Source organism: Populus nigra, chromosome 1 (genome assembly GCF_951802175.1).
Source record: "Populus nigra chromosome 1, ddPopNigr1.1, whole genome shotgun sequence".
Lineage (NCBI taxonomy): Eukaryota > Viridiplantae > Streptophyta > Magnoliopsida > Malpighiales > Salicaceae > Populus > Populus nigra.
Window position 1 is genome coordinate 49,984,293 of NC_084852.1, and position 26,579 is coordinate 50,010,871.

At 36.1% G+C, this 26,579-nt stretch overlaps 6 protein-coding genes and 1 non-coding gene across 13 annotated transcripts; 5 read left to right on the forward strand and 2 right to left on the reverse strand.

Moving 5' to 3' along the window:
* Positions 1-430: 430 nt before the first annotated feature.
* LOC133696014 (phytoene synthase 2, chloroplastic-like) lies at positions 431-6,287 on the reverse strand. Of its 2 annotated transcripts, none has more exons than XM_062118058.1 (8): positions 6,032-6,287; positions 5,407-5,951; positions 2,223-5,282; positions 1,932-1,982; positions 1,533-1,705; positions 1,214-1,449; positions 941-1,133; positions 431-822 (listed from the first exon to the last, which is right to left on the reverse strand). In XM_062118058.1, the coding sequence occupies exons 3-8, from the start codon at positions 2,551-2,553 to the stop codon at positions 658-660; spliced, it is 1,149 nt and encodes a 382-aa protein (XP_061974042.1). In that variant the 5' UTR covers positions 2,554-5,282; positions 5,407-5,951; positions 6,032-6,287; the 3' UTR covers positions 431-657. The 2 variants fall into 2 exon arrangements, with proteins under 2 accessions (XP_061974042.1, XP_061974121.1); XM_062118137.1 differs by having other exon boundaries at positions 2,223-2,636; positions 2,753-5,951.
* A 158-nt stretch (positions 6,288-6,445) lies between these two features.
* On the forward strand, positions 6,446-11,506 carry LOC133695633 (uncharacterized). Of its 6 annotated transcripts, none has more exons than XM_062117582.1 (13): positions 6,446-6,827; positions 6,909-7,095; positions 7,548-7,625; positions 8,868-8,906; positions 8,988-9,111; positions 9,383-9,471; positions 9,833-9,889; positions 9,987-10,043; positions 10,152-10,223; positions 10,322-10,379; positions 10,613-10,686; positions 10,844-10,903; positions 10,992-11,506. In XM_062117582.1, the coding sequence occupies exons 2-13, from the start codon at positions 6,949-6,951 to the stop codon at positions 11,421-11,423; spliced, it is 1,287 nt and encodes a 428-aa protein (XP_061973566.1). In that variant the 5' UTR covers positions 6,446-6,827; positions 6,909-6,948; the 3' UTR covers positions 11,424-11,506. The 6 variants fall into 6 exon arrangements, with proteins under 6 accessions (XP_061973566.1, XP_061973640.1, XP_061973708.1 ...); XM_062117656.1 differs by having other exon boundaries at positions 6,912-7,095; XM_062117724.1 differs by having other exon boundaries at positions 6,446-6,786.
* A 632-nt stretch (positions 11,507-12,138) lies between these two features.
* Positions 12,139-12,210, forward strand: TRNAG-UCC (transfer RNA glycine (anticodon UCC)). The gene has a single exon. It is a non-coding gene; the product is annotated as a tRNA-Gly (tRNA).
* A 5,001-nt stretch (positions 12,211-17,211) lies between these two features.
* On the forward strand, positions 17,212-18,837 carry LOC133704127 (pectate lyase 1-like). Its single transcript, XM_062128882.1, has 4 exons — positions 17,212-17,637; positions 17,727-18,082; positions 18,334-18,472; positions 18,610-18,837. The coding sequence occupies exons 1-4, from the start codon at positions 17,212-17,214 to the stop codon at positions 18,835-18,837; spliced, it is 1,149 nt and encodes a 382-aa protein (XP_061984866.1).
* A 1,201-nt stretch (positions 18,838-20,038) lies between these two features.
* LOC133692453 (probable polyamine transporter At3g13620) lies at positions 20,039-21,852 on the forward strand. Its single transcript, XM_062113418.1, has one exon. It carries the CDS (start codon positions 20,194-20,196, stop codon positions 21,607-21,609), a length of 1,416 nt encoding a protein of 471 aa, XP_061969402.1. The 5' UTR covers positions 20,039-20,193; the 3' UTR covers positions 21,610-21,852.
* A 1,472-nt stretch (positions 21,853-23,324) lies between these two features.
* LOC133684732 (probable polyamine transporter At3g13620) lies at positions 23,325-24,931 on the forward strand. The gene has a single exon (XM_062106856.1). It carries the CDS (start codon positions 23,389-23,391, stop codon positions 24,793-24,795), a length of 1,407 nt encoding a protein of 468 aa, XP_061962840.1. The 5' UTR covers positions 23,325-23,388; the 3' UTR covers positions 24,796-24,931.
* A 49-nt stretch (positions 24,932-24,980) lies between these two features.
* On the reverse strand, positions 24,981-26,391 carry LOC133684764 (feruloyl CoA ortho-hydroxylase F6H1-3-like). Its single transcript, XM_062106858.1, has 2 exons — positions 25,802-26,391; positions 24,981-25,692 (listed from the first exon to the last, which is right to left on the reverse strand). The coding sequence occupies exons 1-2, from the start codon at positions 26,308-26,310 to the stop codon at positions 25,116-25,118; spliced, it is 1,086 nt and encodes a 361-aa protein (XP_061962842.1). The 5' UTR covers positions 26,311-26,391; the 3' UTR covers positions 24,981-25,115.
* Between the last annotated feature and the right edge of the window lie 188 nt (positions 26,392-26,579).

A 26,579-nucleotide genomic window follows, 5' to 3' on the forward strand; every position in this document is an offset into this window, starting at 1 on the left:
GTCATTTTCAATGCCCACGGAGCTTGGAATCTCTTGCAAAATCGTCAACCTTAAAGCGTTGTCTATTTTTAGATAATTCCAACATGGGAAGTCGACTGTAATGAGGGCCAAAAACCTAAAGATACAATGCTGTAGCATGTAATAAATGTTCCTTTTCTTTCTTCTTTAGAACCCAATTTTATTTGGGTATTAATGTTAATGAATTGAAATGCTTTCAGATCATATAATTATAATTATTTAATATGTTTTTCCTTTCATCTGTGCGCTTTAGGCTTAGTGCAAGGGAGAGAGCTCGAACCCAAAACAGGATATGGATGCCATAGCAGCATGTCTTCTCTGTTGTGAGCATATAGAGAAACAGCATATCGCCTGATAAATGCCTCAAAGAAGTTTGACACTTGCAGTGCAGGCAATTTTTGAGCAAAGGTCATAGTTTTGAAAACTGAGAAATGTGTGTGCAATTTACTTTCCATGAAAATTCTAGTTCTATCAGAGAATTGAGAACCTGATATAAGCAATAATGAACCAATCTTACAAACATTCAAACTTTGACGATTTCCTCTATGATACACAAGCATAATCTTGTTTCACTATTCACTCCACTTCACTGTTTGCTGTCATAACTCCCCCACCTTAGGTCTGTTACAAAATCTTGATTTACTGAAGGATCAAGCTAGACATTGATTGAGCTTTTGTGTATGCCAGGGGCAATGTGAGAAGTTTCTTTGTTCTTCCAACATAAGCTCGTTTTGTGAAGTTATCATAATCATTATCCTCAATTGCATCCAAGATTTTTTGGTATACTAGTAGGGATGACCATACCTGCAACAAATCACAGACCATTGTGTCAGCATATGAAAAATCTCAAGGTACAATATAGGTTAGAGTTGGAAGTGTTGCAAATTTATCATGCAAGTAATGGAAAGTTTTCAGTTCATACTGGCCACCGGCTAGCCTTTTCAAGCTTTGAAGCCCCTTCTTCTGCAAGGTTGAAATAGAATCTTGCCCTTGTTATCTGCTCCTTCATGAACTCTCTCCATCCATCAGTGACTTTTCTTGCGAAAACATCTTGGTCGCATAGCCCAAACTGTGCAAGCTCATCTTGTGGTAGATAAACTCTCCCTCTCAAAGCACTGAAAGAAAAAGGACTGAACTAAGTTAAAAGATTCAAACGAGAAAACTGAATGGAAGTTGTATGGAAAAAAGAACTTACTCCTCTCCCACATCTCTAAGAATGTTTGTAAGCTGGTTTCCAATACCCAAGTACAGTGCCGCATTATAAATACTTTGAGCAGAAGCTTCAGATTCTGCTGCAATTCCCATCACTGGAACGCTCATTAGGCCGACTGTGCCCGCAACGTAATAGCAATAAAGATAGAGCTCTTGAAAATTATCATAACGGAATTTTCTCGTATCCATTCTCATACCTTCAATCATGTCCCTAAAAGGCTGTGAGATGATAAAAAAACTCTATCAGATTGAGAACATGCACTATGCTAGGAATTAATCCATCTAGTAAATATTCCAAGCACCTTAATGTCTAAAGGGAACTTGGAAATTGTATCTGTAAGTGCAGCATCGAGCATGTCATAGGGGCGTCCATCAAAGATTTCTTGTAGCCTCTCTTCCCACCTATCAAGAACAGCAGTGCTCATGAGCACTGCATTAGGTCCATCGACCAGCTCATCTGTCCTCCTGCACCATACTGCAGAAAATATCTCAGTTGCAGTAGAACAACTTTCATAATAGTTTACTTCTTATGTAAATCTCTTTGCTTAATGCATCTCTAGTGTGACTGTTAGGATCAATTGAATTGCTTCTTCGATCTTCTGAACTGAATATCTTTTCAAGTAATTTCTTGGAACTATAAATAATTTGGTAGTATTGTCTTTGAAGGACTAATTTATCTATTCTGGGCTTTAATCTCTTACCATAAATTGCCCATGTGGCTTTCTGTCGCTCCTCTGTCATCAGCCGAGTTCCTGCATCGAGAGACAATGACCATCATTATTTTGCCACACAATTTGTGATGACATATATAGGCAAATTAAATGTTTTGATAAATCATAAAACAGGTTGGAAACCTGTGCTAATGGGATCTGGTAAGCTATCAAGCATGCATCGAAACGACGAGATAGTTCTCATATCATCTAGAAATCCTTGAATCATGACATCTAGAAATATACATGTAATGAACAATGTGGAAGGGATATGAATGTTACCTAGATAAAAAGTTTTGGCATATTCGGCGCAAATGTTTCTGCACCTTTCATAGGCTTCTTCAAGAAACGCTGGATGGAACTCCGGCTTTCTACAGATATCTTGCTTGCTTAAGCTGTTAGCCTGAGACTGCCTCTCAACAATTTCATGTACTTGAAGATCAGTATGAGGAATTCCATGTTTTAATAGCCGAGGAAAAGCACGTTGGCTTGATCTCTTAGGAGCTGCGATCACTTCAGCTCTTGCTCTTGTAACCAAGGATTTTGAGTGCAAGAACTTGCCATTATCTGCCCCAGTGCAAGGCTTAGCCGAAAGTGAAAATGTAGAACACATCCGGAAACGTTTAACGATTCTTCTCGGGTACGAAAAAGCTCTCTAGAAGAATGATAAAATGGCTTGAAAGGATCTAGAACTTACTTCAATACATCAGAAAACGTTACCTAATAACTTGATCATGATATTGCAATATCGAACAGCTAAAACATTTATACTCTCTAGCAATGTTAGGTCAATTAACTAGCTGTCTCTCTACCTTAATTCCTCTCCTTCTCAATCTCTTTATCAAAAGGAAATTGATGATAGCATCATGCAAATTGCCAATTAGTTTCAGCTGACTAGATTTTTCAAGCAAAAAATGGGGGATTATTGAAATGGCCTGCTCTTATCAAGGACAGCAGTTTGCTCTACAAAATCATGACAACTTGTAGGTTTTTTTTTTTATATTTTTCAGTAAAGACACGAGTCCCTAATGTGGTGTTTAGAGAATATTGGGTGTTACGAAGATGCTAGATTTTGTCCAATACCAACCAATCCAAAACATTGTTTGAGACTATGCAACAAGAATCTTGATCACTTTGATGCCTCCCTACACCCTTCGATTCTATTTATGTCCTGAAGTGATTATGCAGGAAGTTTTACAGTATAGAAGTAAAATAAAACCCTCCCCCAAATGATAGGTCATGTTGACGTCCTCTTCCAATTATGGAGGCCATGATGCATGTCAGGATTCGGTCCATCTACAAGGCTGAAAGTTCCTGTTTGGAGCTGCTTCTTGGCAGTTTGACTGTCCATTGATGTGATGCACCCTATGTAAGTTGAGACTTGATGAGACCATCTTTGCATTGGCTCAACCGAACCAGCTCAGCGAGGTGCTGAGAAAGTTCACTAAATCCATTGGGATCTAGCCTACTTGCCAAAACTAGAAAGGAAATTTGATAGGTAAAAGTCAATGTGAAAGACAAAGTGTGATCTGAAGAAAGAACATCTTGGAGACCGGAAAAAACAATGCCAAACGGCTTTGATTGGTTGTTCCAAAGCAATGAGCCAAAAGAAAAAAAAGATTCATTGATTCCACCAATGATACTAAACTAGGAATTGCAGTCTGCATATATGTGTCATTTTCACCTCAGTTACTTAATTTTCTCTAATAATATAAAAGATTAGTGAAAGATAATTTTCTCCTAAGCTAAAATAGTATAAAATTCATTCGGTTGCATCGCTAGAACAGCTTTAAAATCCAACAGTATAAAATTCAATCGGTTTTCACCACTATTGCAGTTTTAAAATTCAATTTAAAAATTAATTCGGATAAGATTTGAGTTACAAGTCAGAAAAGTTAAGTTAACTCGAGTTGATTTTTTAATTTTTTTTAAATAAATCAAAACAATATTATTTTAATAAAAAATTAAATAAATTGAGGGTTGAGTTTTGAAAAACTAGAGCACTTTTTTTTTTTTTATAACTCAGATTAATCTAAATTTTAGATTAATTACATCCTCAATCAACCCGCTAGGAATTTAAGTTTTATAACCAAGACTAAATAAAATAATAAAGCTGGCTATAAAATAGACCAGCAAGTAAATGGTACACAAGAAAGAAATAAAGTAGCCTAGGAACTTCATGAACATGAACTCTTAAGAGCGTGTTTGGCATTGTGGTTGCGGGTGCTTTTCAAATAACTTTTCGTGCCAAAATGCATGCCAACGATGTTTTTTTATTTTTTAAAAATCATTTTTGACATCAGCACATCAAAACGATCCAAAACGTACAAACCATATTAAATTTTAGCAAAACAAAAAAAAAAAATTTCAAATTTTTTGGGAACGCGGCCGCAGCCGCGTTCCCAAACGGTACCTAAGGAGGCTTGCTGATCTTAGAGTTTGATTTTTAAGGAAAACATATCTCCTACACTTGAATAGGAAAACTGGGTCAAGTAGGTGCATAATCATTCTTATTACACCTGACCACAAACTAGCCCAATCCCCATGAAATATGGATTTCCCTTCAATATTTGGGCCTTTTGAGGGCAGGATTCCACATTTTGAAGTATTCTAACTTCATGGGCTACTTTGGACCTTTTTGTTAAGAAATGGGCTTGTTTTGTCACAAAAACTTACCAAGGTAGATTGTTCTATTCACCTCAATGCCGGAGCAGGACTTGGAGAAGCAGTATCAGTAAGAACAGCATATCCAGGGGGAGGGTGTCCAGCATTGAAGATGTCTTGCAGCCTCTCTTAAGAGTAAGCTCCAAGGTTTTTTCATTGGCACCATTTTCTCTTTCGGTGATAACTTTAACCAACCTTTTGTTGAGTGTTGATGCCCTTTTTCCTTCCTATGCATTGCTCCAATACTTCCCCTCCTTACATTTGCCTAATGAGAGAACTACAAGTCACAAAAAACTTACTCCTCGCACACATCTCTAAGGATGTTTGTTAGTTGATTTGCCATACCGTAGTATACTGCTGCATTATAAATACTTTGAGGAGAAACAATTGAGAAAGAAACCAAGCTAGAGGGGAATTTGATTCAGGTAGAAAATGTCCTGAGCAACTTTATGTCTATACAGAACTTGGAAACTTTATCAATAAGCTAGTGCAGCATCAACCATGTCATAGGGGCGGCCGTTGAAGATGTCCTGCAGTCTTTCTTCCCACCTACCAAGAAGATAAGTGCCCTTGTAGACAGCATTTGGGCCATCCACCTTTACTGCTACTATGATGCTGGCACAACTGGATCCATGACTGTTCCAGTAACGGGGATTGCACCTGAATCTTCTTCTGTTTCTGTTCAAAGTATTTACAATGCAGCAGTTCATTTTGTATTGCAAATCAACTCACAGACACTCTTATAGAGATGTGTGGGAAGAGCAAGTTTTTGCCACTAATTTATTTGCTTATGGTTAATCACCTCATTAAATGTTTCAACTCCTTTCTTCTTTCAGTGCCTTGACAGGGAGAGTTTAGCTTCCACAGGATGAGCTCGAACGATTTGGTTTATGCGATGAGGATGTTTTCTCCATAAAGGTCACCTACAATTGGAGAGCGTTTATGAAAGATTAAATTGCTAGTGCAAGGTTCTATTACAAAATCGCAGAGGAAGGGGGGCTCGCAGCTTGACAAGGCTAGCCGTTGGCCGGTATAAATCGACCTTCATCAGGCTATTGAACACCAGCATGAATATATATCTTATAGTTGCCGATATGGTCATCCTTGCTCTTGGACCAATGGAGGAGAATGATTACGATAACCTCATAAGGAGAGCTCAGGTTGGAAGAGCTAAGAGAGACTTGTTATCCTCTCCAAAGCATACAGTGTTGAGAGAAATGATAGATTGAGTTGGGATTTACTCAAATCAACCACAAACAGACAAGGTGCATGGGTGGTTCATACGAAACCTCCAAAATTCCCGCTGCAACTGTTCTCTTTAAATAGGATTAGAGAAGTAATAATTTCCTGGCAACAAAACAAGATTATAAGAGATTCTATAAACATCCCACCACAAAATAGTTGCTACTGTTCATCAACAAAAATACCATTCGATCTACAGTGATCAGATTATAGAGCCTCGTGTTGTTAGTGTGGCTGCAAGATTTCAACTCAATCGAACCACGACGACGACGACTATGATGGAAGTGTTTAATCGAAACTTGATGGATTTGGGTTTAATCTAACATAAATAAATAGACCATCCTCACATGACCATCTTCCAAATAGAAGGGAAACTCAACACAACAAAAAACTTAATCATTACCCAGCTAACTTGATCATTCTGTTTAAAGTACAAGTATGAAGAGAGGGCGACTTTATTAATGATAAAATTAGTTCTTGACATAGACCTCCCCCAAAGCTTGGGTTGTGGGTTGACCCGCGGGTCAACCCAAGTTTGAACGCATTCACATGGTTTGAAAGGAAAGGATCCTACTGCCCCTGTTATCATCGCGAACCGACATGTAGGGAAGGGAAGGAAACGGAGAGGAAGTTGGGTATTAAGAAAATTCCCCTCCCTTCTATCAATTATTGGTGCTCTATTCATTGTCTTTATTACAACACTGTGTTTGAATCAAATCCTACTTTTCTCTCTCTCACTTTATGATAATGATACAAAGGCAATCTTGCAAGAAACAGTGACTTAACGCGGAGATGAAGCCCTTAAGAAGTTTCCATGTGACTTCTGGCTAGGTTACTAACTAGCAATTACTGATTTAGATCTTCATCGACTTCAAAAGGAGAAACAAGTAACATCTCTTTTCATTTGTTTTCCCAAGGAATCTGCTAGATATCAAACCAGGTAACAGATTTTCAATTACAGAGAGTAAACAGAATGGAAGGGTAAATCCTACTCTTGTGTAGGTGATTAATTTTGCTTAATCCTACCCTTGCGATTGTGATTAGTTTTGGCACTGACATCAGTAGGTACTGATACACGGAGGAAGCAAAAAGAGCGGTGGTCATGGAAATAGAAGAGGAAGAGGTGAAATGGGAGGCAATGGAACCAGAGAGAGATGAACCTGTTCTGAAGCTTGGACTCCGTCGTCGACGTGCACCTGAGCAATCCCTCCATTCCCTCCTTCCATCATCAATATCATTACTTGCTGAGGTGATCGTATTAGTTCTAGTACTTCACTAACAATTTTCAAATATGTTGTTTCTGATCCATGTTTTTGCTTCACTGTTGATTTCTATACCTTCTCTTTAACTAAAAAATCACTACATGATAATTTTTTTTTAAAATATTTCTCAATTAAAATTCCATTAAATTAATGTTGTTTCAAATTTTTTTATTTTTAATATCATCATATTAAAATATCAAAAAAACATTTAAAAAATATATTTTAATGTTTCTTCAGATAAAAATAATTTAAAAAGCCTACTGCAGTATTAAACGAACACTAATTCAACTCAAAACACACACATAAACCCAAGAATTAGTGTCTTAAATTCTAAATGGGATAGCGAAACACAATAGTTTGGCCGTTTTCCTTCAAGTTCCATAATACAAAATAACCCTTCCTTGACACATATATATGGAATTAATTTTTGATGATGCAGAGCTTGTCTTATATAAATCTGGTGAGCTTGAAGTTCTTCCAGAAACCTGCAGTGGATCTTTCTCCTATGAAGCACATGGTATGTATGTTAGCTTCTTTTTCTTTAGAAATGTTAACAAACTCAATATATATACTACGAGAAAGCATTACAAAAGCCTTAAGAGTTCATGCTAACTAAAATTACTGTGCATTACTGTTCTTTTAGTCAAATTCTCTTTCAATTTCATTCTTTTCTTTTCTTTTCTTTTCAATTACAAAAGCCTCAGTATACTACGTGATGCTATTGATATTTTATATGTTAAAATTTTATTTTATTTTCTTTTACACGTTCTTAAGATCTTTGGTACAATTTTAAAATTGAAATAGAGGCTAATTTAATTAAATAAGATTTAAATTTGTATTATAAAAAAACAAGAGTTACGATACCTGAAATGATTCGGTACATCATTCAGTGTAATTTTAGATATTTCTGATCTATTAATGAGTGTTTTAATATTGAAAATGAATTTAATAAGGTTATTAAGATGTTTATTTGATGTTTTCAAGTGAAAGAAAAACTAAAAAAATAAATTTTTGAACTTTAAAAACTAAGTATCCTAATTTTCTAGCCACCTGCGATGGTTAAAATCTTAACTAGTAAATAGCATGGTGTGATTTGTTTACAAATACATATAAAATAAAAGACATGTTATTTTCTCTTTTTTTTTAAAAAAAAAAACAAGAAGAAGATCAGTCATGCAGGCTGAGATGCCTAGCCTCTTTCTATAGCTCTTTCATTTTTTTTTTCAATTTTTTTTTTCATTTTCATTAAAATGCACTATAAATAAAATAGTATTTAAATTAAAATTCAATTTTATCATAGTTTTTAAATAACATTATAGTTTTTTTTTATTGTAATATTAACAATTACTTTTAAATTATTATATACCTAATATGCATTTTTGATTTGTGGTATTGGCATCATGCAATCTTAGATCCTAGCATACTAAAGAAACTCTTCAACTTTCCTATTATTCGTTGGTGCCTAACGGGCTGCTGGTTGTCATTAATGGATCGAAGCTGCAAAAAATACAACAATATCAGTATCTCTCATCAGAGTTATTGCATACTTTCAGTCAAATTCTTTTTCAATTCATTCTTATACGTGATGCTATTGATATTTATATGTCAGGAGGCCCAAGAATTAGAGTCTTAAATTCTCAACGTGTTCTTAATGGGATAGTGAAACACAATAGTTTGGCCATTAATATTTCCTTCAAGTCACATGATACAAAATATAACCCTTCCTCGACACTAATGGAATTAATGTTTGATGATGCAGTCAGGGGCGAGTCAGAAAATAAAATTAAAGAGAGCCAAGGTTTCGGTTGTTTTATATATTATTTTGGTTTAAATTATAAATATTGTTACGAGAGGAGCTGAAAAAACAATTTTCTTGCAGCGCTTGCCCCCGCTTATGCGGGCCTTTGCCAGCCCCCGCCACTGGATGCAGTTGTCTGATATAGATCTGTCGAACTTGGAGATTCTTCCAGAAATCGTTGGGTCTTTCTTCTATCAAGCACATGGTATGTATATATGTTAGCTACTTTTTCTTTAGAAATGTTAACAAACTCAATATATATACTACGAGAAAGCATTACAAAAGCCTTAAGAGTACTTCACACTAACTAAAATTACTGTGCATACATGGAAATTTGATGATGGCATAGGCCATAGCAATCTTTTCAATATATATAAGCAAGCACCTCACTTCTCTCATTTCTAATAACGTGGAACTCAATACTCACATGACTCAATAACTCATCAAACTACTGACAGCTTATGATCAATTTGCAGATAAGATTCTCGACAGTATTACTGCATTTTTTCCCGATCTCTTTCACTTGCAGACACTTACCTTGAGCGATAATGATGTGCTCCGGCTGGTAAGAAGTACCTTCAATTCGCGTCTAACCTGTTATACAATAACATGAGCAACATCTTGAAGCCTTTTCTAATAGTTTAAGGTTTTTGATCGAGATTGTTTTTTTATATGATATTAGAGTTCTGATAATCAAACGATGATGAGTTCGAATCATATTATTTTTATTCCAATTAATAAAATTAAGCAAACAATTTTCACTTGGAAAGAAAAATTAAGAACTAATATAAATTATATCTCGAGGCCTATTAAGATTTTGAGTTGAGATGATTTTTTGACATGAATTTCACAAACTTTTGATTTTCAGCATTTACCGATTTCCACCATAACTTACATGAAAAATATTTAATGTTTTGATAATGCAGCAACCAGTCTTAGCTTCGAGGAATAAACAGCCTATTCCAGAATTTCTAATGGAGAAGGTCTATACTGTTATTTCTCTTGAAACTTTTGATTTTCAAAATTTTCCAATTTCTTCCACTACTTCCATGAAAAATATTTAATGTTTTGATAATGCAGTTGCCTGAGTTAGCTTCGGGGAATAACCAGACTATTCCAGAATTTCTAACGGAGAAGGTCTATGCTCTAATTCGTTTGAAAAACTTTTGATTTTCAGAGAATTTTCTAATTTTCACCACGACTTCCATGAAAAATTAATATTTGATGTTTTGATGCTGCATGCAGTTACCTGAGTTACGCTCGTGGAATGACCACTCTCTTCAAGAATTAATAGCAAATACGATTTTAATGGAGAAGGTCTATACTTTATTTCTTTTGAAACTCTTGATTTTAAGAATTTTCCAATTCCCACCACGACTTCCATGAAAAATATTTAATGTGTTTTGATAATGCATTTACCTTACTTAGCTTTGCGGAACACGCAGCGGCCTCCTCCAGAGTTACAAGCAAATGGTACGTGGTTATTAAAGTTTTCATATGAACTAGTTTAATCTAAAAATTTAAGTGTAAAGTGAGATTTAATATATAATTTATATTATTTTTTAATATTTATATTTAGGATGAATCATGAAAGCAAATTATATATAACACATGGAATTCTTTTTTGTCTCTCTTCTTTTCAAAATAATTCATCCAAGGTTGATATCACAACCTTTATATGGATATTAATTTGGCCAACTTTGCAGATAATCGTCTTGAAAATCTTGCTGCATCTGTCTTCAGCCAAGACGACTCGATGAATGATAATGATGTGAACCATGTGATATATACTTAGTCAAATCTTGTCTAACTTCTTTTAATCTATATATAGTAGTAGATGGGATAATCTTACATTATGAGTCTCTGCCAGTCATAATTGTATTGTTTTGTGTATTATCAATTATCTCACATTATGTCATTGTGAATTAATTGTACAGCATGCAGTCTATGTAGAGGCAGAACAGCTTCTGGATGCTGGAGAAAGTTCACGTCCTAGAGTAAGAACTATATATGGAAACAACGCTTTTTAGAATTGGTGAGATTTTCTTAACTGCCTTGTTTACAACCAACTACTTTCTTGTATAGGAAATATCAGGATGGACTTTGCTGATGACAAACTTAATCCTAGAGATTGCATCTGCGGTTTTTGACCAGATGGGTTATGCACAAATTGGCATGGTGTTGGCATTTGTAGCTTTGCTTCTTGCTGCCGTTGATCTCATTCACATGGCTCGAAAGGAAAGAATTAAACGGGCGGCCGGCATGAGCCTATTGCCACTTTTTCATCCCCGATCAACTTATACTTCCGCAACTAGAAAGCCTGTTGGCACTATTGTTGAGTATTTTGGATTGGCTGGTGCTGTCTGGCAATGTGTTTATTCGACTGTGGAGTATACGTATACTCGTCAGAAGAAAGATAATCCAATTAAGATATCTCTTCTACCTTTCATTTTCTTATTATGCGTGGTGATTTCCAAATTATTAGTCGACGAGAGTTCCATAGACAAGAGTTCTTAGCAATGGTATTTTCTTTGAACTAGAAGAAAGTGTTTGAAGGACTCTTTTTATGGGAATGTACATGTCAAAGCTTTTGATTCCTAGATTTTCTTATCGAAAATGTGTCAAAGCTTCAAGGTTGCGTTTGGTTAGTGTTTAAAGATAGAAACTGGAAATGATTTCTTCCAATTACCGAGGAAATTACACATGCATGCCTGCTCATTCCGTTGTAGAAACTGGAAATGTTGAACGCATCTTAATTACAGCTTCAGAAAACTATTCTCAGGCAGTAGGTTAGGTTCGAATAGAAGTAATAAAACTAGCTAGCTACCTCCATAATAACAGAAAATTTACATCTCCATAATATCTATTTTCCAGCTATAAAATTTCCATGCATATACTAAATCGCATCAATAATATGCTGTTTTCGGGACCTCAAAGCATTGGAAAATCTAGATTCTGAAGAGGAAGAGGGTGCCTCATCTTATATGACTTTTTTTTTCCCGTCAAATTTAAAAATCATGGTAATCAAACCAATAAATTAATTTTATAATCTGACCTAAAATCGGATTTCTTGACAAATCAAATTGAGAGTTGACCCGACGGACGGACTATGTTTAAGGATTTTTTTAAAATTATTTTTTTTTTTTCTAAAACGACAGCTGTACACTTTTTTTAAACCACGCGACAGAAACGGTGTCGTAAATACCTCAAACGTAGAAATTAATCAACAAAAGCGTTTGTAGTCCAACGGTTAGGATAATTGCCTTCCAAGCAATAGACCCGGGTTCGACTCCCGGCAGACGCATTTTACTTGGCGGCCATAAGGATGCCGGTGGATAGTGGCATGACATCCTCTCCTTTATTAGGTGAGAAAAACTCACTTTACTTGGCGTCACTCATTTTCATCGAAACCCAGTTTCATAGGCTTAAATGGTGCCACTACTACATCCAAGAAACCCCGGCGTTCCAGCCGGGAGTTCTTTTGGAGTCAACACCGAGGGAGTATCGCCTGAGCTATACTTCATCGCTAGAAAAGTAAACCCTACAGCCACTGCCAAGCTTGATAGTGGACCCTGAAGCCCTCCAAAAAGACAAGGAAGGGCTTTTACTCAACAAGGGGGATGGATCAACGCCAGATAATTCAGAAACGAGCCAGCAGAATAGGACTCCAAGATCACAGGTATCCTGTGCAAATTGAGTCAGTACCACTTGTGTCTATGAAGCATAAGAGTATTCCAGCATTAGGATCGCTCGGACATGAGCTATAGACATTAATCGAATGTAGTTTAACCTTGAACAAAGACTGAGATCGTCTGATATATGTAAGGAACTTTTCTTGTGACAAACTTTCAGTTCCGTGGCTGGCAAAAGAAGTCTAAATTTTCGCATAGCCCTGAAAATCTTAAACGGAAACTCATTAGTTCTATGAACTAGGAGTTCATAGCCAAACTCAGCAATCATGAACACAGCTTAATTTAATTTTATGTTAATAAACACGGAAGGGATTGTACAAGGCATCATAACAAAAATGTCTTCCATTAGCAATTTGCTTCAATTCCATGTCCATGCAATCTGACTATGTAACGGTTATTAGTGAGATACAGAGTTTGGTTTGTAGTACATAAGTTACCACATATATATGCTCTTTGATGATCCAAATGGTTTCTTTTAGTCCACAGGTTCAGGAAAACTTAAAAAAAAATCTGTCAAGAGTTTGCATTTAAGAAGAAAACAAAGAAAACCCATTAATGTCAGGAAGCAACATAATCACATATCATAAGAATGAACTGCTGAATAACTATGCAAGGCTATGTATGTAGTTAACAAACTTTTTACCTTGGAAATCTGCTCTTTTGTAATTTTTGATGGTGCCAAAGTGAAACATTATTCTTTTTTTTTTTTAGTTTAATGTGGGTGTTCGGGCCAGCTTGCGCGCACCTCGACTAATCCCACGGGCCCTGAAGTTAACGACCATGTAAGTTTCTAGTGACCATCATATGAGCAACCACAGGGCTCGAACCTGAGACCACAGAGGGAGCAAACCTCTTAGTCCCAAGCTCTTACCACTGAGCCACCACCTAGATGGTCAGTGAAACATTATTCTACTAGTATGGGTTGCTGGGATTACTGGATGGTGTTTCCATTGATTCTTTGGGAAGATATTATTGTGATTTGTAGCAAATGTTACCTGCTTTAGAGAAATAGACTCCATTGCCATAGCCGCAAAGGAGGTGAGGAGGGAGGAGATCTTTCATATTTGCAAAAGCTTGCCTGTTTTCCATACGACCAGTCGTTTCTGATGCAGGCTGGTGTTATGTTGTTTAACAGAATTAAATCCAACTTAAAACCTAATGTATTATACCTAAAAATAGAGATGTCAACAAAATCTCCATTATTTTGTTCACTGTTTGGTTTTTTTTTGTGTGTTGCTTATTTAGGACTTGAATTTAGCATCCTTAATTGTAGCCAATGATATCACACCTACTTGCCATTTTTTAGAATTTGAAAAAAATTCACATGCACATTTTTTTTATAAATAAAATTAATAACTTATTAACCCTACTTCATTTCGACTTTGATACTCTAAAAATTGGTGTAATAGTTCTGAAGAACCCAATTAGCTATAAGTCATAAGATATGTCCGGACCAGTTTTATGGTTTACAGAGTTTGGAGGAATTTTAGGGAAAAAATATTATTTTTTTAATTATTATTATTATTATTATTATTATTATTATTATTATTATTATTATTATTATTCCTATTTAGTTTAGGAATATTTTTTACTTCATGAATAATTTTTTTTTCTATTTATTTTAGGAAATCAAACATTAAGATTGCTATTTTTTTTCTTTTTAGTTTAGGTATCCCTAAAACAACTCAATAATTATTAATTGAGATTTTTTTCAACCTAGGACTAGTATAAATAAGGTTGTTTACCTTATATTTTAGAATAATATATCATACTTTTATTCTAAAAAATAAAATTATAAATTAGGATGTTGTATGATAACCATATTTAGCTTCAATTTTGTCTTTCTAACTTATTATCTTCTTGTTTGTATTTTTTTCTGTATCAATTGATATTAGAATTCAACTATCTTGAAAGTTATTTGCTTGCTATGTGTTGGAATAACCATGGCTATAAGAGGTAGCAAAACAAGATGAGCTCGTGTAGGAGGGAATGTGATACATGTGAAAATGAATTGTAAAATTAACTCATCGTTTGGTAAAGGTGAGGAGTCTGAGAGATTATAAGCAGAGAAAACAACTTCTTGACCATGATGAATATGATATTAAAATTGAAAGTTTTGATTATCTAGTTCATTTGCGGATTGGAATCAACTATCAAATTTTAACAAGGATGATGTTGAAAGAAACAATTTAGATATAAAATTATTGGTTTGTTACGTGTATAGAATGAAATCAAATTAAATGTGGTTCTAAATGTGATTTTTTATAAAATACATTGCAAATGATATGCCTCACATGTACTTGAAGGGAATTGTGTAACTGATGGGGTTAAAATTAATGTCTTATACTTCAGATAAAAGATGTGAAATAAATTTTCAAATCTTCTTCTAACTCTAATATTGATTTTATTGTCAGGGAGGCTAAGCATATTGTTGACAAATATAATGTTTTTAAAGGAAAGATTGAGTACATAAATAGTTGAAATTTTTTTATTAAATATTTACAAGATCAAGGCAATAAAAATTTAAACTCGATGATGAGTTTTTTTGAATTCGACAATGCATACTTTTGTTGATATGTATAAAAGAAGAAGAAGATTTAGATCCTAACCATATTCTCGCATTTGTTTTTCAATAATTAGTAGTAAGTATTGCTAACTACAAGTACCTGCATGTTCATCATTTTGACAAAGCTAATTCCATCATATAATCTCTTCACAACGTATTTCTCTAACAATGTAAGTAATTAAAATTATTTTTTAATACATATTCTCATGTTTATTCTGTCTCGTAAATTTAATTTTATATTTACGAGATTTCTCTTGCTCACATGCCTTCAAGATTTCTCTTGTTCTCTCTATCGGACCCAAGGTTGCTTTAGCCATGAAACTTTTATTTAATCCGTTTTTCAAAATATTTATCACATAAAAACATTAAATTACAGACTTGCTGAGACAGAGTGAAAAAGACCCAGTAAAAAAGGTGGCCGGCCGGCAGGGGAAAAACACCATAACAAACACAGAGAGAGATCCCAGTAGTCGTTTTTATCTTATATGTTCTGCTTCCATATCTCTATCTCCAATTTTTAATGTCCTTTTAAAATCCATCTCTCTCGTTTTTCTCTCTGTTTTCATAACCAACGACATACTAACACTATTGCCTTTTCACTAAAACCCTAATCCTCTCTCCCTCTTTTACTCACGCCATGAAGAGCCAAGAAGATTTAGAAAACAATGAGCAAGAGATCTCCACGAAGAGAAAGCACAGCAGCAACAACAGCAATAACAACAGCATTAGCCAGCAAGATTTGGAAGGTGAAGATGAAGAAGATTTTGACCTTACACTTTCTTTATCTTTTGGTCCTCCGAGATCCGAAAAGAAAACTGCCCTATAAACACTACAAAACCACAGTTATCATTGTCACTGCCACCACCTGTAACATCATTGTCAGTAGCTCATCAACCATTACCCCAGCATCTATAATGGTTTTCTCCAGTATCTCATTCATATTCATTTGAAAATATCTTTCGCAAAAGAATTTACAATTAATCACAGTCAAATTACCACTGTTCATACCCCCTTCTTTCTACTAGTGTCAATTAAAAGAATAAAAAAAAATCACACAATTATAACACATCATTCACCGCTCAAATTCATGAATCACATACTTTTGGAATGTTAGCACCTAATCTTGTCACAGCAAATATCAAGTCTTTTATTTTCATGCGCAATACATGAGGCAACATGTATAACTCCAAGATAAAAAAAAAAAAGAAAAAAGAAGAAAAAAGTTTCTTTCCCATCAATTTTAGGGCTACTAAATGCTTAAATAATCGTTAACTTTAAAACCCGTGAGATTAATTGAAATATATGTAAGATAGTTCAAACACCCATATTAAAAAAAAAAAACCAGACTCGAGGCATGCCCCTAGTCACAATAAATTGAAAGGGTCAATTTTAATTTTTTTTTTAATAAAAATCAAAATAAAATTATTTTGATCAAATTTTTTTTAAAAAAATTAATGAGTTGATAATCGGGTTTTAACCAGGTAAAAGCTTGCTAAATCAGGTCAATAAATCAACCCAAAGTTTTTTAATCAAGTTAGCAAGTTTCGTACTTTTTGTTTTCTTCAATCCAGACCGCGGGTTCATACCCTCCATATTCCAGGTCAAGCTGTTGAGCAGATGCAAGTTTTAATACAATGATTACAGGCAAGGTTTATAGTACACTGGATAATCTTGCATTTTTCAAATTCTAAAAAAGTGGGAAGAGGGTGTGACGAGTGGCTACAATTAAGGATGCTAAATTCAAGTCTTAACATAATGGAGGATAAACAACCATGCAAGCCCAAACAGTGCACAAAATAATGGAGATTTTATTGCAATCTCTATTTTTAGGACGACAACACTTATAATACATTAGGTTTCAAGTTGGATTTAGTTACAAATACAGCAAATCAGCTCTCACTGCAGCCAATCTGTTGTAACCAACTGATCAAACTACACCAGCCTGCAATATCATTGCTTAGCTCCTCTTGATCCTATATAAATATCTCCACCATTCCCCCAACTCTTACATTGCAAATTTAATCTCTATTCTACTCTATCATCGATCATGGCTGTCTTCAGGCTCTTTGTTGTACTTCTTTCCATTTGCATCCTTTCCTTCATTCCTAATGCTTGTCATGGGGCCAGCAAAATGAATGTCATTGATCAATGCTGGAGAATGAATCCGAATTGGCAGAGAAGCCGACAACATCTGGCTACTTGCTCTGTGGGGTTTGCAGGGAAAATGACCAACAATGTTGGGAAAAATGTTATATGGTATAAGGTCACCGATCCTAGTGACGACCCTGTGAATCCCAAACAAGGGACATTAAGATATGGAGCTACCATGATCACAGGAAAAGTCTGGATCACTTTTGAGAAGAACATGGACATTAAACTTGAGAAACCTCTTCTTATTAGCAGCCATACTGCCATTGATGGTCGTGGCGTTGATGTCAGCATTGAAGGCATCGGATGCCTCGTGGTGTACAAGGTACATTAATTTAATTTCTCTAGTTGCCAATATTGCTGATTATATAGGCAGTGCATGCTCTGTCTAAAACATCAATGTTGTTTGTCTAGGCAACCGACGTGATCATCCATGGCCTCAAGATTCACCATTGCAAGGCACAGGGACCTAGCTCAGTCATGGGACCGGATGGGAAACTAATGCCGTTAGGTCAGATGGATGGGGATGCCATAAGGCTGGTCACTGCATCTAAGGTTTGGATAGACCACAATACATTATACTCGTGCCAGGATGGTCTTCTTGATGTCACTCGTGGATCTACGTTTGTTACTGTTTCTAACAATTGGTTTAGAGACCAAGACAAGGTTATGCTTCTTGGACATGATGATGGGTATTTAAGAGACAAGAACATGAAGGTCACGGTTGCCTTCAATCATTTTGGTCCTAATTGCAACCAAAGAATGCCTAGGTAATTAATAATGCCAAATCAAATCCCACAATATCTGGCATTTGGTTAATATTATCTTAGATAGAAGAGACAGAGATGAGGATAGGGACTGTCTTTCTTGTTTTAAAATGATAGAAATTGACTTTAAAGCTGTCCAATAAACGGATTTTCTGTCTCTGTCTTTCTAACTAAACAAATTTCTGCAGCAGTCTGAATCATGAATCCTGTATTCAAGATTTTACACTGATATATAAATCATTAAAATAATGCAGGGTTCGCCATGGATATGCACATGTAGCTAACAATCTTTACCTGGGATGGGAACAATATGCAATTGGAGGAAGCATGAATCCTAGCATCAAGAGTGAATCCAACCATTTTATTGCACCTGCACAATCCGGAAAGAAGGAGGTAATGCTTTCAACTGTCAAATATAAATTGATCATCCACGAATCGATCATATCTTTCAAACCATGCAAATTAAGGAGAAGGGGATATCTGAATTAAGGATCAGAAAAACTAAGAAAAAAATTCTGATATTTCAACAGGTAACTTGGAGAAATACGGAGATAGGTGCAAAAGGCAAGGCCTGGAACTTCTACTCTGTAGGGGATATGTTTACAAATGGAGCTTCTTTTGTCCAAACTGGCCGCAGAGGTACGGCAAAGCCTAACTACAATAAGGAGCAAACGTTCAAAGTTGGAAGTGCAAACTCTGTCCAGTCAATGACTAGCTCAGCAGGTGCTTTAACATGTTCAAGAACATTGACATGCTGATGAGTGATGAGTCTGAGAGTTGCAGATTGAGAGAAAATGCAGATCCTAAAAATGAAAATGTTTTCTTCTTGTATTCCATACATGTATGCTTTGTTAATGAGTAACATAAAATTATTTTTAATATTTTATCTAATAATTTAAACTTTTAAGATAATTATTTTTTTATATAACATCATCTATAACTAAGCGGTTAGACTCGTTCTTTCCAACGAGGTTTAATCAAATAACTTAAATTTTTGAATTGACAAAGATGAGGACACATATCAAATGAGTTTTAGCCTCTTTTTTTTTAAGGTTCTAACAAGAAATGTGCCCGATAGCAATCTGACTAAGAGCCCGTTTGGGAACGCGGCTGCGACTGTGTTTTTAAAAAATTTGATTTTTTTTTTACTAAAATTTAATATGGTTTGTACGTTTTGGATCGTTTTGATGTGCTGATGTCAAAAATAATTTTTAAAAAATAAAAAAAACATCGTTGGCATGCATTTTGGCACGAAAAGTTATTTGAAAAGCACCCGCAACCACACTGCCAAACACGCTCTAACTTGAAAGAAAACTATTGGAAGGGAAAAGGTTGTAAATATGCATGCCTGGTGTCCTTTTTAATTATATTTCCTTACAGGAAGTTGTTTATGCAACCTACGAATAACAAGAAACCAAGACAAGAAGGGTTGCAATGCTTACTGTTAAGTTTGGCCTGAGATGCTTTGTTGGTTGTTGACTCTGATATAGAATTGGATTTAGAGTTTGCTTGTTTCAATGCCGGCCGCATAAACAAACAACAAACGCAGCCTCATATTCTCTAGTTTTTGCACCTTATTATTTTCTTGGTGCAGATGGTCTTGATTTTCTTTTGCTTTTCTGCTCCTGTTTTGCGAACATGTTTTTGGCTTCTTTAATCTTGCAAATTGATAATATGTAATTCTGAATTCATCCATAACAAAAAAAATAAAAAATAAAAACAAAAAACAAGTGATTTTTCATTTTCTTTTATCTAATACCAGCTCGATCGAGTTAATATGGTTTATAAATCAACTAAAATCTTAGCTCGAATTATACTTTGGAATCCAATCTTTTAGGATTAGCCCACCAAGCCGACATAATTTTTTTTATATATATAATAAAGAATGTGGTACGAAGATCCAAATATTTGGCAATCTTTTAGAATATAGTCTGACAGCTCACTTTTTCTAAAATATAAGGTTGGTATCATGATTAAAGAAAAAAACACGCCTCTTAATTATCTCTCTCTCTCTGCCATGGCTCCATAGCCCTTCGCAATTACGTTTTTCATGCCCTTCAATAATCACTGTCCACTTATTAGTCCAAAGGCGGAGCACCGAAACACGGGAAAAAATGTCTTCTCTAAACCTGGAAACCACCTCCGAAACCCCACCCAAAGCACCAGACACCCTTCAAGAGCTTCCTATCACCACCACCGCCAAGAAATTCCCAAAAAAACTCACCCTGGTCCCTCTAATATTCTTAATCTACTTTGAAGTTGCTGGGGGTCCTTATGGAGAAGAACCTGCGGTCCAGGCTGCGGGGCCTCTGTATGCCTTACTTGGTTTCTTGATATTTCCATTTATATGGAGTATTCCTGAGGCTCTTATCACCGCTGAGCTCTCCACTGCTTACCCTGGAAATGGAGGTTTTGTCATATGGGCTGAAAGGGCTTTTGGTCCTTTCTGTGGATCTCTGATGGGTTCTTGGAAATTCTTGAGTGGTGTTATTAATATTGCTGCTTTTCCTGTTCTTTGCATTGATTACATGGAGAAGGTAGTTCCTGCTTTGGAATCAGGTTGGCCTAGAAAAGTTGCTGTCTTGATTTCAACATTGCTGTTATCCTTTTTAAACTATACTGGATTGACTATTGTTGGTTATGCTGCTGTTCTGCTTGGTCTTGTTTCGCTTTCGCCTTTTATAGTTATGTCTTTGATAGCAATCCCTAAGATTCATCCTCATAGGTGGATAAGTTTTGGCCAAAAGGGTGTGAAAAAGGACTGGACTTTGTTCTTTAACACACTTTTTTGGAACTTGAATTTCTGGGACAATGTTAGTACTTTGGCTGGTGAAGTGGATGCACCCCGGAAAACATTTCCTATGGCCTTACTTGTGGCTGTGATCTTCACTTGTGTGTCTTACTTGATTCCACTTTTCGCGGTGACTGGTGCTGTTTCCGTGGATCAAAGTCTATGGGAATCAGGATTTCATGCCACTGCTGCAGAGATGATTGCAGGGAAGTGGCTAAAGTATTGGATTGAAGTTGGTGCTGTGTTATCTGCTATTGGTTTATATGAGGCGCAATTAAGTAGTAGTGCATACCAGCTTCTTGGTATGGCTGATTTAGGATTTGTTCCAAACTTCTTTGCCATTAGGTCTAAAAGGTTCAACACGCCTTGGGTGGGGATATTGCTATCCACTTTGATCACAATTGGTGTCTCATATATGACCTTTACAGATATAATTTCGTCAGCGAATTTCTTATATAGTTTAGGTATGTTGTTAGAGTTTGCATCTTTTATTTGGCTGAGAAAGAAATTGCCAGGGTTGAAAAGGCCTTACAGGATTCCAATGAGGCTTCCAGGTTTGATTGTTATGTGCTTAGTACCATCTGCATTTTTGGTTCTTATAATGGCTATTGCTACTAAGACTGTTTACTTGGTGAGTGGTTTGATGACTGTGGGTGCCATTGGATTTTACTTCTTTATGAATTTTTGCAAGACAAAGCAGTGGTTCAAGTTTAGCAGCGGTGAAGTCATTGAAGATTGATGTATAAGAGAAGGTTGCTATCTTGTTGAAATGGTCATGAATGAATTTGGCCTAGTGTTTAAGAAAAAGACACATAGACAGTCACATGGAATCTTTGGACTCCAGATTCTCAACAACATGGCACTTGGCATTGGAGGATCTGCATAGGATCTAAAGATCCTATTTCTACTAGGGTTGTATAGTTGTAAAGTTATGAGATCAAGAAATTAGGTTAATGAAAACAGCTTCTGTACTGTTATTCTCTCCTGCTTTTTCTCTGTTTATTAGCCCTAACCTCCCTGGATTTGTACTCTTTTTTTTGGCTTAAAAGAAATCCCTGATGATTAAACTAACTCAATTTGATGTAGAGTTTGTCAATCTTGGATCCCTAAAAAAGGGATGAATGAGTCTAGAATTGAATGTAGGCATCGATAAATTTAAATCAAATAATAATAATAAAAAAAATCCTTTCTATCTCGAGGAGAGAGAAAAAAGTCAACTACTAGCACAATGATTACCCTCTCTATAAATATAGTGATTTCTAACATCCCAATCATGATGAATAAGCTGAAAAATCTATTTTAAAAGAGGGTCCCTGAACCAAAGACTCAGATGCACCCCTAGCTGCATTCACCACCACAGCTGAATCCATCTACAACTTCACCAGTTTGAATCTCCTTGGAACAAAGATAGGACCTACAAGAAGATATTAGCGTTAATGTTGAAAATCTTCTTAGTTTTACAACAAAGGGAAGGGAATATTGAGTATTCAAACTGGTACCTGGAAGAAGATATTAGCAGAGATGGTACCTGCAAGAAGATATTAGTGTTAACTGCGTGCATAGAACGGCATGTATGAGCTGAATTTCTAAATTATACCAAGGAATCTCTATGATTCAATTTCTATTCAATTTGATTAGACATAATAGGGATGGAGATGACAATGACTTTGCTTAGAATTTGGAGAGCTTGGCCATTAATGCATGGAACTTTACAAAATAATGCAGAAGCAATTGAAAGCAATGCGATTTGCTTTGACTTTTCCTTGCATTAACATAGCCAAAGTGGAGGGCCATGACATTTTTGTTTGCATATCTTTCCCCGCAAGATTTTTCCTACTAAGATATACACAAGGCATGCACCTCTTTCCCAATTTGGCCCCATTTTGCTAGCTGTGAATGATGGAGGTGGGTCTTGGATGCAATGTAACTGCAGCCTGGTATGACCTTACTTCATGATCTTATTGAAGATATTCAAAGGGGTGGTTAGAAAGAATTTCCAGTTAAATGAGAGCAACTTGCATCCATTATTAATTTTGGTACTGTGCATACTTTTGCTGGTTATGATTGGGATGATAACTTGTCAAATTTGACACGAACATTGACTTGGAACAAGATTAGGTTCACAACTTTTTAATAATTTTCTTATAATTTTTACACCATATAATTCATATGTTTTAAAAACAAAAGATCAAAGTGTATCCATTACGTGGGACAAGAAAATAAATTATGTGACAGTTTCTTTTATTACAATATCATGTGTCAGTCAAAAATATTTTTAACTCCTTTTCTTATATATTTTTTTCCAACTATTGGTAATTATTTTAAAAATATTTTAAATTTTATAATATTTTTTCCATGTTCACCTGCCATTCCATATCAGCATTGAATCGCCTATATCTCATTTATCAAATTGAATTTTCATGACTGAGGACAAAAAAAAAGGCCCACCACCCCTCCAAATTCCATTCGTAAAGCCTTACAAACCTACCAGTATATTCAAAGCTTTGACACCAAAAGGATGGAACCCCACCTCTCCTCTTCAAACACTCAACATCTCCTGGAACAACCACCACCCACCACCACCACCACCAAAAGCCATGGAAAACTAGCATTAATCCCCCTTGTCTTCCTCATCTTCTTTGAGGTATCAGGGGGTCCTTATGGTGAAGAATCAGCTGTGGGAGCTGCTGGGCCTCTTTGGGCCATACTGGGCTTCCTCATATTTCCCTTCATTTGGAGCATCCCCGAGGCCCTTGTCACCGCCGAGCTCGCCACCGCCTTTCCAGGCAACGGTGGTTTTGTCATCTGGGCCCATCAGGCCTTCGGACCCTTCTGGGGTTCCCTGATGGGCTCCTGGAAGTTCCTTACTGGTGTCCTGAATCTGGCTTCATATCCAGTTCTTTGCATAGACTATCTCAAGTTGGTTTTCCCAGTTTTCTCTTCAGGTGTGCCTCGCTATATTGCCATATTGGTCTCAACTTTGGTGTTGTCGTTTCTAAACTATACAGGTTTGGCAATTGTTGGTTACACTGCTGTTACTTTAGGTATCGTGTCACTTTCACCATTTGTAGTACTGACATTGGTTTCAATCCCCAAGATTGATCCTTCAAGATGGATCAGTTTAGGACAAAAGGGTGTCCAAAAAGATTGGACCTTGTTTTTTAATACTCTGTTTTGGAACTTAAATTTTTGGGATAGTGCTAGTACTTTAGCTGGTGAAGTTGAGCAACCTCAAAGGACTTTTCCAATAGCACTTTTATCTGCTGGCGTGCTCACTTGTTTAGGTTACTTAGTACCTCTTTTAGCTGCCACAGGGGCTATACCATTAAGCCAAGAAGATTGGACTGATGGCTATTTTGCTTATGTAGCTGAAATGGTTGCTGGGAAATGGTTGAAAATTTGGATGGAAATTGGTGCATGTTTATCTGTTATTGGATTATATGAAGCACAATTGAGTAGTTGTGCATACCAAGTTTTAGGCATGGCTGACTTGGGATTTTTGCCACAATTTTTTGGTGTGAGATCGAAGTGGTTTAACACACCTTGGGTGGCAATTCTGGTCTCAACAGTAATAGCATTAGCAGGTTGTTATATGGATTTTGCAGACATAATTTCTTCAGTGAATTTCTTGTACAGTTTAGGTATGTTGTTGGAATTTGCATCATTTTTATGGTTGAGGAGGAAAATGCCTAGTACAGACAGGCCATTTAGGGTTCCAATGGGATTGCCTGGCTTGATCATAATGTGCTTGATTCCATCTGTGTTTCTGGTCTATGTTATGTCTGTGGCAACTAGAAATGTGTATATGGTGAGCTTTATTTTGACTGTTCTTGGGATTTTATGGTACTTCTTCATGAAGTTTTGCAAATCAAAGATGTGGCTTCAATTTAACAACACTGGAGAAAAACTGGAATATGAGGATTAGAGTAGGTTTTTTTCTGTTTATTCTATTGTTCAGCAATTGTTCGCTTGTATTGAACTTGTTTCTGGTCATCTGTGAAGTCATGTATATACACAACTTCTGATCTTATAAAAAGAAAAATCAAATTTATTTTTGTTCATTCTTGAATTGATTGATTGTAGTTTACATTTATGAAGTCATGGTTACCACTTCAGCTCTTCTAGGAATTGAAATCAGAATCATCAGAGAATGAAAGTTGGATTGATTGGTGGCACTACAAAATCTGTGTGTACAAGATACATCATCAGGTCTGAACGAGCTGCAACACCTGTAAAACAAGAGCTTCATATTCTTATCTTAGCGAAATCGATTGTTTTCTTCCCATCATGTGCCTTTCGGAAGAAATGCTTGACGTAATCCGAGTACAGAACTTCCTTATACGCTGCCTTCTCGCCGCTTGCCAGCACTTCATGAAAAGGAGATATTTTGTCTGATGGCCTTGGGTTGATGAATATGGGGATTGAAATCCTGTTCTTACTTCCATCGGTCATCACGCAGTGCTCAACACTCTTGTATCGACCATTGCTCATTATTTGTAGAGCATCACCAACATTGATCACAAGGGAACCGTTAACAGGAGGAACATGAATCCAGTAATCGTCATCTCCTCGGACGTAAAGTCCACCAACGTCATCTTGGAGGAGGACTGTGAGTGTTGAGACATCCGAGTGGCGGCCAATTCCTACTGTGAGCTCAGGGTTTGGACAAATCGGATAGTAGTTAAGGTTAATCCTCTTAGACCCCATTAAGAGGGATTCTTTTGTCTCATCAATCTCAGTCACTTTCAGATTCTTCATTAACACATCGAGTAACCTTCTGATAACGATTTCTGATCTCCTCATGTAGTCTAGCACTTGATCCCTGAAAGTAAAACATTTCAGTCCAGTCCAAGCCATCTCTAACTAAATGATTTTGATGCATTTTAATAGATTACGCATGTGCAGCTTGTGAGAAGTTAAAAATTTGTTACTTGCAAACAGAGGGCCACAAAGCAGAAGCCTCGTCCTCAGAGACATAAAAGAGGCTGAGGTAATCCTTCCACTCTAAAGCCTTCTCAGCTTCAGGACTAAAGCTTGTGCCAAACCGCACGTTGTTAGAAGGAGAGAGCTCTTTTAAATACTTCCTCTTTTCCTCTGCTGGTAACCTGAAGAACCGATGAGTTGATTCCTTGACATTCTCAAGTACATCAATGGGAACCCCATGGTTAATAATCTGAAAGAAACCCCATCTTTCTGCAGCCCTACAGACCGCTTCTGCAACAGTTGGGCCGTCCAGTTTTGACATGTCAATGATGGGAATGGATGCTTGGGGCATGATTTTGGCATCACTGATTATTTCCTCGAGGGGTTGGATGTACTGTTTAGGGAGGTCTTTGAGGCCCATTTCTGAGAGTCCCTTTACTCCATTACCTTGTTTCAGGACAAAATCAGTGATGGCATCCGAGGAGCCATTGATTAACATTGCAGCAGATGGAGCCATTGCTTGAACTTTTGGCTTATACAGTTAAGAGAGAGAGCTCATGTAGTTATAGTAAATGTTTTCCGTTGTTACAATTTAACATTAAATTATATTTAATTAAGTGGAAGTTAATTAAATAAGTTAACTTATATTATATTTAATCTAGAAGCTTAATTAATGCATGAGTTACATGAATGTAAGCATCCATACATAAATAAACAAGTATACTAAGCTTGCCATATAGATGAAATAAAAAAAAAACTACTCTCCCCCCGGTCCAGTATTATAGA

Excerpts from the sequence above, each read along its gene's own strand:
- LOC133696014 (XM_062118058.1), bottom strand. The coding sequence starts at position 2,553 with ATGTGTTCTACATTTTCACTTTCGGCTAAGCCTTGCACTGGGGCAGAT. Across the intron at positions 1,983-2,222 it reads TGCCAAAACTTTTTATCTAG|GAACTCGGCTGATGACAGAG; the intron begins GTAACATTCATA and ends CTCTCGATGCAG. Across the intron at positions 1,134-1,213 it reads CTTAGAGATGTGGGAGAGGA|TGCTTTGAGAGGGAGAGTTT; the intron begins GTAAGTTCTTTT and ends TTTTTCTTTCAG.
- LOC133695633 (XM_062117582.1), top strand. The coding sequence starts at position 6,949 with ATGGAAATAGAAGAGGAAGAGGTGAAATGGGAGGCAATGGAACCAGAG. Across the intron at positions 8,907-8,987 it reads TAAAATTAAAGAGAGCCAAG|CGCTTGCCCCCGCTTATGCG; the intron begins GTTTCGGTTGTT and ends ATTTTCTTGCAG. Across the intron at positions 9,472-9,832 it reads ATAATGATGTGCTCCGGCTG|CAACCAGTCTTAGCTTCGAG; the intron begins GTAAGAAGTACC and ends TTGATAATGCAG.
- LOC133704127 (XM_062128882.1), top strand. The coding sequence starts at position 17,212 with ATGGCTGTCTTCAGGCTCTTTGTTGTACTTCTTTCCATTTGCATCCTT. Across the intron at positions 18,083-18,333 it reads TGCAACCAAAGAATGCCTAG|GGTTCGCCATGGATATGCAC; the intron begins GTAATTAATAAT and ends AAAATAATGCAG. Across the intron at positions 18,473-18,609 it reads CACAATCCGGAAAGAAGGAG|GTAACTTGGAGAAATACGGA; the intron begins GTAATGCTTTCA and ends ATATTTCAACAG.
- LOC133692453 (XM_062113418.1), top strand. The coding sequence starts at position 20,194 with ATGTCTTCTCTAAACCTGGAAACCACCTCCGAAACCCCACCCAAAGCA.
- LOC133684732 (XM_062106856.1), top strand. The coding sequence starts at position 23,389 with ATGGAACCCCACCTCTCCTCTTCAAACACTCAACATCTCCTGGAACAA.
- LOC133684764 (XM_062106858.1), bottom strand. The coding sequence starts at position 26,310 with ATGGCTCCATCTGCTGCAATGTTAATCAATGGCTCCTCGGATGCCATC. Across the intron at positions 25,693-25,801 it reads TTGTGGCCCTCTGTTTGCAA|GGATCAAGTGCTAGACTACA; the intron begins GTAACAAATTTT and ends TTTTACTTTCAG.